The following is an 8,074-nucleotide window of genomic DNA, read 5'->3' as shown; positions in this document are numbered from 1 at the left end:
TCAGTGAACACAATCCACCGTGCCATCCACCATTGCCAGCTAAAACTCTACAGTGCAAAGAGGAAGCAATTTCTAAGCAAGCTCCACAAGCTCAGACGTTTGCACTGGGCCAGGGGTCTTTTAAAATGGAGTGTGGCAAAATGGAAGACTGTTCTGTGATCAGATGAGTCACGATTTGAAGTTCTTTATGGAACACTGGGACGCCATGTCATCCGGACCAGAGAGGACAAGGATAACCCAAGTTGTTATCAACGCTCCGTTCAGAAGCCTGCATCACTGATGGTATGGGGTTGCATGAGTGCTTGTGGCATGGGCAGCTTGCACGTCTGGAAAGGCACCATTAATGCAGAGAACTATGCTCAGGTTCTAGAACAACATATGCTCCCATCTAGACGTCATCTCTTTCAGGGAAGACCCTGCATTTTTCAACAAGATAATGCCAGACCACAATCTGCAACAATCACAACGTCATGGCTACGTAGGAGAAGGATCCGGGTACTGAAATGGCCAGCCTGCAGTCCAGATCTTTCACCTATAGAGAACATTTGGCGCATCATAAAGAGGAAGAAGGCCCAAGACGATTGAACAGTTAGAGGCCTGTATTAGACATGAATGAGAGAGCATTCCTATTTCTAAACTTGAGAAACTGGTCTCCTCTGTCCCCAGACGTCTGTTGAGTGTTGTAAGAAGAAGGGGGGATGCCACACAGTGGTAAAAAATGACCTTGTCCCAACTTTTTTGGGATTTGTTGACGCCATGAAACAACATATTTTTCCCTTAAAATGATACATTCTCTCAGTTTAAACTTTTGATTTGTGTTCTATTCTGAATAAAATATTAGATATTTATAATGTTTATAATTAGTGGATTAACATTTATGCATTTGTAAATTATTTTGGGACTAATCTCTCTCCATAGGTGTGTTTCAGGATGCTCCCGTGTCTGTGTCCCCTTCTGGTTCTCTCCTTTTAGTTAAAACTGTCATAATCAAATCTGCCAGAGTCCACACTTTGGAAATGTTCACATTCTCTGCTTTACATTCACCCAAACAGATCAAAACTAATTCAGAGTAAACGACCATACCAAAACAATAAAACAAAAAAACTTTTCAGAAGCAACTTCTCTGAGCCTTCCGCAGAACGCCCTTAAACCCTCTAACCTCCGGAAGTAGTCCTGACTGTGCAGTAAGGGGTGTTGTTTCTCCGTCATTAATTCTGTAGATAAACATGTGCTCTGCAGTAAACTTATCTACTTCAGGATAATCTGGAGTAAACTACAGACACAAAACTCCCAAAGTATAACACTGTATTTTATTGTAAATATTTTACACAACGATCTGTACAAAATATTTATATCTAATAAAAAAGTTCATTTACAAATATAAATAAATAAATAAGGTGTATTTACAACTTAGTCAAACAAAACAAAAAACTATAAAGTCCTTTTTCAAATTAAATCAAAATAAAAGCCTACTAAAATATAAAAGCTCTGTATAAAACACCATCTTCACTCTGTGACTAACCTCAGAAATAACATCTGTTTTATTTAATCAGAAATAAACATTGATTCCTTCATCTTCTGTAAGTGCTCCATCCTGCTGAGGGTGCCAGTGGGTCAGGGGTCATATTTATATTTTATTTCTGTTGGAAACGGTGCAGTGTGTGTTTTGAGTTTAAACCTGGCTGATGTCCTCACTGTGTTTCATCTGATTTTCTTTATTCACTCGTTTGCAACAGGCGATGATCACAATGATCAGGATCAGAACCAGAGTCAAAACTCCCAGCAGCACTGAGCCCACCAGCTCCAATCTGTACTCTTTATATATAGAAAAACACAGAAACACACACTTAATAAGAAATTCACACAACAACACAGTTCATTTACATTTTCACTCAGTTACTGCTCTGATCAGAGGAAAAAGTTATTTTATCATCAGCACATACAACCACACTGAACCCCTGCAGGACATGAACCACAAACACCCACTCATACACACACACACACACACACACTGTGCACTGGGGGCAGCAAGGAGGAGGCTCTGAGGCTCTCCTTTCTGTCTCCTTCATCAACATCCACAGCGGTGAAGCCCTTGAGCAAGACACCTAAACCTGGGGTTTAGGTGTCTTGCTCAAGGGCCTCACCGCTGTGGATGTTGATGAAGGAGACAGTGGTGTTCACTAACTCCACCCCCAGTTTTCCTGCCAGTCATGGGGATAAAACCTTCTAAACCCAAACACGCTTCTCTAAACATTAGACCATGACTGCTATTGTATCAGAGATGGTCAGTGGCAGTTTAAAGTGGACAGAGGAGATTAAACACCAACACTTAAACCCTCCCCCTGGCACCAGCCTCCTGACACAGTAAGGGACAACTGGAGTGTATTTTTATTAAAGAGATGGCATCCTGGTTTTTCTAACTCTCCAGGAACAGGAAAAAATCCCTGGACTCTTTCCACACAGCTGACCCTTTGACCCAGAGTGACCCCTGATCAGCTGATCTTCATTCCACAGCGGGTCAGACACAGCCGGAGCCCCACAGTCCCCCATTTCCTCTAATCAAAATGAATTAATTCTGATTATAGATTCCGACTAAGGTGATTATATGTACAGAGCACACAGTAAGACTTCGAGTTCAGTCATGTTTACTGCTGTTACCTTGTACAAGCTCGGTTCATTTGCAGAATGTAGAAAAGTTTTCCAATTGGGTGTATTTAATCGCATACAGGTGTTTACATGGCTATTATTCTTCTGTTTAACAGATTTATACAGGATAACCACCTTGTTCAATCAGATCACTAATGTAATCAGAATGACCCCAATCAGTATTCCGATTGAGGTGTATACATGGATTCTATTCCGACTGAGCTATTAGTCCGATTATTAACAAATTATCAGACTGCATGTAAACGTGGCCAGTGTCACTTTACTAGTGTCTCTGCGAAAACTGACCGCTGATGGAGCTGCTGCCTTCTGCTGGTGAACACTTGTAAAGGCTCCACCTCCCCAGACGCTTGGTTCCTTTTCGTTTCGGGAGAAATGCAGCAACAGTAAAACAGTAACTCTCCCCTTCATCCAGTTCTGCCATCACCACCACATCTCCATCTACAACCACTTCCCTCTGTAACACACACACACACATATAACTGTAATGAGTATAAACACCAGTCTGCATGTGACTGAGTGAATGTGTCTGATGCTTGACGCTGTGTAGTGACAGGGTGATGTTTACTGACTGTCCCGGTGCTCCCCGCCTTCCTGTAGAGGATCTTGTATTTCAGGTCTGTGTTGAAGACATCTCTGATGGTCAGCTGTTTGTGGTCTGAGTACAGAGCAGTCAGCTGATCTTGGATGTACAGCACAACTGTTTTGTTCTCCATCAGCTTTATGCTGAATTCAGGTTTCCCGATTAGAGCTGAAACGACAGGAAGAGGAGGAACAGTCAGCGGCCACCTGCCTGTCTTCCTCAGTCAGAACCACAGCAGGAGTCTATATAACAGCTGTCTCAGCACTAAAATCTAGAGAAGAAACTACTGACTACTGCTTTAAAAACTGCAAACTTAGTAAGGTATTTGTGTGTAATCAATGTGAGTAAGCAACATGTTAACATTGAGCAAACAGAGTAAGCACTGAGTAATTGGTTGTAAACAGTAAGTAAACAGAGAGGACTGTGTGCTCACTATCGTTGTAAGGGCAGAACTTCTTGGACGTTGAAAAGGGTGGCTCCACCAGGTCAGAACCGTGTTTCTGTGGCGAAAGTTCTGACAGAATGTCTGCAGTGTATGAAGCTCTGAAGTCACGCAGGTCTTTTGTGAGGTCACACTCTGTCTCCACGCTCTGGATACAGTGTACATTCGTCCGTCTGTCTCTACCCACCCTGTACACACACACAAACACACACACACACACACACACACACACACATATATATTGAATATACACAATACATATAAATCACAAATACTCAAATTTGTGCAAATGTATAATGTTTGTATTGTGTGTATGTGTGTGTATGTATCATTATGTGGCATTGTGAATGATAAAGTGTGTGCAGATCACCTGGAGAACTCCACAGTGTAGGTGTGGTGGATGGGTTTGGGGGCCCAGGTTAAGATGGTTTTAAAGTTGTGTGAAATCCAGGTCACATTCTTAGCTTTGGGAAGGGGGTCTGTACCTAATGAGGCTGAAATAAAGAGAGGTATATACGCACAATTTATAAACATATAAACCACCTTATCAAATGACGAATTCCACTTTATATAGTCCAGCACAAATACTATTTAATGAATCTAAGTTTACAGATGAATGAATGATAAAATGAGCATTTCCAATTTCCACTGATAGTTCCACGTTTAAGGTGGAACTGAGAGTTCCAAAATATGCCAACTTCAGCTCTGTATATATTAATAATGTCCAAATATTTACTTTATATTGATTATTTACTGAGTTTGGAGCTGTTGATGCCTAAAGCGTTTTAAAACAAGGTTTAGAACAAATATTATTAAGAAATCAAGTTAAACAATACAGTGTCAATACGATTTTTCTTTTCCACCTTAAATGAATGTAGCCCTGAAACTTGGTGAGATGATTGTGAAACTTGTAAAAATTATAAAAATAAATTACCTAAATACTTATTAAATGTGCTGTAGAGAAGGAATTGTTTGATCCACCTTAAAATGATTCACCAGTTACCAATAGTTAAACAAATGATTGTTTTAAAAGTAGAATGGAAATAACTTGAAATGATAAATTAAGAATTCTAAAGAATTCTAAACAGCGGAGTGGTTCTATTCTGAGGTCCGGAATACACGTTACCTTATGCACTGTTTAAGGTGGAACGGAAAATTCCAAAAAGAAATTCTGAAAATGATAATATATCAGTGTTGGCTCTGTGATATACAGTCTGTATGTTGGTCTTTAACTGGATTTTAAGACATGAGTCTAAAAAATCATTTTAACCATAAATGCAAAACAAAAAACAAACAAAAAAAAAACACGTTGTAAACCCAGCCTACCCGAAGAGGCGCTGAAGAGGCCAAAGAGGACGATAAAGAGCGGGCGCATGTTGTCCGTGAGCCTGGTGAAGTATTTCCTAAGGAGCTTGCAGCTGGATTTAAGGTGGGTTGAACTGTGAGAGTATATGAGCGCTGTAGAAAATACGACTCACTCTGTCCTTCCTTCAGTTTCATCACTGGGGGAGTGGGATGACCAAATATGGTCCTCCGGTCTCAGCCCAGAACACACTTCAGTACTGCCCCACTCCCTGGGCCCCCATTAACCCTTTACATCCGCTAAACTATTTACAGACCAGGATTAAACTCTAACACACTTCTCTGTTCAGAACTTAACACATAGAATTATTCCCAAAATAGAGGTCCTCTAACAGGCACCCACTAAGAAAAAAAAAGAGGGGGGGGGGTCACAGAACAAATGAATCATCTAACTGTGGTCTGACAATTCCCCTGCATGGAACCAGCTCTACTGGATTCCATTGGACTCTACTGGTCTCTACTGTAAAATACTTCTGGACTCTACTGATCTCTACAGGACTTCACTGGACTCCACTGAACCCTACTATTCTCTACAGGACCCTACTGGGCTCTACTGGATTCTACTGGTCTTTACTGGACTGCAATGGATTCTACTGATCTCTAATGGGACTCTACTGGTCTCTACAGTACTCTACTGGACTCTGCTGGTCTCTACTCGCTGTTTAGCCCCTGTTGCCTGGTTTTCCACTCCCACAGCTCCCGCCTGAAATGTATCTGGTGTCATCTCTAATGGAACAGCTACAGTGGCCCCTGAGTCACATCACAACAGCATTTACAAAGCAAACAAAAACTCAGAACACAACAGCATTAAGGAGAAATCAAATACCTTTCAAAAATGCTGCATTGAAAAGAGCTGTATAAACTCAGAACACAACAGCATTAAGGAGAACACAAATACATTTTAAAAATGCTGCTTAGGAGAATAGATCACACCGGAAATGCCCTAGCCACAAGGGGCACTGTATATGTTGACTTGTTATGATTGCACTATAAGTTTGTAGAAATTTGTATACCAGAAAGCTTACCGTGTCTCTAATAAGGCCCCGAGGGACGAACTTCTATCCACCGCTTCTCTCCTTCTTTGACTTAAGCACGTTCCGGTGTGAGCTATCCTCACTGTGGTTAAGCAGTCGCCCTTTGAGAAAACACAATTAAACTAGTCACACATCACATTTAAGTGCGCTAATACCGGTGACTGAACGGTAATACTCAAAGCGAGTGAAAATCAGAAAGAAAGCCCTTAATTTTAAAGGAAAAATAACCACAATTTATCGATTTATAAAAGAAACATTTCTACTAAATACTTCACAAATCCAGCAGATATCAGTTTGGTGTTTATCGTACTATGTACCTATGAAGTATTAAATTAAATTTCTGTTTTTTTTTAAGTAAATGGCATCCAAAATCCCCATAATTGTCCATTGTTTTAAATGATTTGTCAGATTACATGCTGCATAAAATGGTCATTTCTAATTAGTCCATACAACCAACAGTTCAGTGTATGCCACACTATGTACCTATGAAATATGAAGTGATTTTACTGTATAGTTGTTGAGTAAATGGCATCCAAAATCCCCATAATTGTCCATTGTTTTTAATTATGAGTTTAATGCTTTTTGTAAAAAAATGAAAATGGACATTATCTAATAATTATATATTATTATTTTTATAATAATTATAGGTACATAGTATGGAAAACATATGGCTGTATGGACTATTTATTAGAAAAAATTTCATGGAACACGGAACCTAACAAATCATTATACCGGTTGAAAGATTTGGGATTTTGGATGCCATTTACTCAAAAAATTTTACAATATCATTTCATATTTCACAGGTACATAATATGGAAAACACTGAAGTGATATCTGATGGTTGTATGGGCTACTTATTAGAAATAATTTTATAGAGCATAAAATCTGATTCCAGGTAGGCTCTGGACCCACCGCGACTCTGAACTGGATAAGCGGTTACAGTCAATGAATGAATGAATGAATGAATGAAATCTCACAAATCACGTTTCATGTTTTTCTAAGGCTTTTGGTGCAATCACAACAAGTCAACATATACAATGGCCCTTGTGGCCAGGGGCTTTTCTGGTGTGAGTTATTCTCCAATGCAGCGTTTTTTCAATGCCGCGTTTTTTTTAATATATTTGTGTTCTCCTTAATTCTGTTGTGTTTTGAGTTTATGCAGCATTTTTGTAATGTCGAGTCTTTTATTTATTTATTTGTGTTCTCCTTAATGCTGTTGTGCTCTGAGTTTATGCAACATTTTTATTAATGCTGCATTTTTAAAATGTATTTGTGTTCTCATTTATGCTGTTGCGTTTGCTGAGTTGAGTTTTTGTTTGCTTTGTAAATGTTGTTCTGATGTGACTTAGGTGGTCACCGTAAACAGCCGGAAACCACAACAGTGGCAGTGCTAACATTAAGCACTGTTTACTCATCGTGTATTGGTGTGTTGTTGTTTGGGAACACAGCTTTGTCATGAGTTCAGACAGATTAGTAAAGTTTGTTCCTTACTTGTTGTAGCGTCCAGCTCTCACTGGATTATTTCATCAGCCACCGATCCAAGGAGCGTTTGAACCTCTTCAAAACACCATGGCATATTTTTATGAGCTGCCATTGTGCGTTAAGATAAGAACAAATGTGATCTCTGCTGTAGCTGGAGATTTTACACATGCAAGATGCATGGCATAGAGTGATGACTCTCTCTGGACAATCAGCTCTCTGCAACAATCAGCTTCTCAGCTCTCTGAGAACAAGGACTAAAAAAGAACCTGGTTCCAGGACCAAATGTACCTGTTTGAGTAGCAAAAAAGACAAGTAGAGTCGAATAGTGGAGGGACCAAATAGTTCCAAGGGGGAACCATATGTCCTCCTCTACAAGCTCCTCAAAGAAAGTGAGGACAATAAATTTTGGAGGACTGTGGACAACGGAGGTGAATGTAACCAGACGTCCTCTTCTAAAAGCTCCTCACAGAAAGCGGAGACAGTAAACTGCGGGGGACACACGGCTGA

At 40.0% G+C, this 8,074-nt stretch overlaps 1 protein-coding gene across 2 annotated transcripts; it reads right to left on the bottom strand.

Annotated features, from left to right (window-relative positions):
• Positions 1-1,366: 1,366 nt before the first annotated feature.
• On the bottom strand, positions 1,367-6,092 carry LOC136675827 (tissue factor-like). Of its 2 annotated transcripts, none has more exons than XM_066652594.1 (7): positions 6,077-6,092; positions 5,016-5,128; positions 4,060-4,183; positions 3,681-3,877; positions 3,237-3,415; positions 2,953-3,121; positions 1,367-1,815 (listed from the first exon to the last, which is right to left on the bottom strand). In XM_066652594.1, exons 2-7 carry the CDS (start codon positions 5,062-5,064, stop codon positions 1,673-1,675), a joined length of 861 nt encoding a protein of 286 aa, XP_066508691.1. In that variant the 5' UTR covers positions 5,065-5,128; positions 6,077-6,092; the 3' UTR covers positions 1,367-1,672. The 2 variants fall into 2 exon arrangements, with proteins under 2 accessions (XP_066508691.1, XP_066508689.1); XM_066652592.1 differs by lacking the exon at positions 6,077-6,092 and adding an exon at positions 5,878-5,893.
• Positions 6,093-8,074: the final 1,982 nt, after the last annotated feature.

Source organism: Hoplias malabaricus, chromosome X1 (assembly GCF_029633855.1).
Source record: "Hoplias malabaricus isolate fHopMal1 chromosome X1, fHopMal1.hap1, whole genome shotgun sequence".
NCBI lineage: Eukaryota > Metazoa > Chordata > Actinopteri > Characiformes > Erythrinidae > Hoplias > Hoplias malabaricus.
This window is presented reverse-complemented; position numbering and strand designations above follow the sequence as displayed.

Coding starts and splice junctions, on each gene's coding strand:
- LOC136675827 (XM_066652594.1), bottom strand. CDS start 5,064: ATGCGCCCGCTCTTTATCGTCCTCTTTGGCCTCTTCAGCGCCTCTTCG. Junction 4,184..5,015: donor CCTCTTCAGCGCCTCTTCGG/GTAGGCTGGGTT, acceptor TCTTTATTTCAG/CCTCATTAGGTACAGACCCC. Junction 3,122..3,236: donor AGGCGGGGAGCACCGGGACA/GTCAGTAAACAT, acceptor TGTGTGTTACAG/AGGGAAGTGGTTGTAGATGG.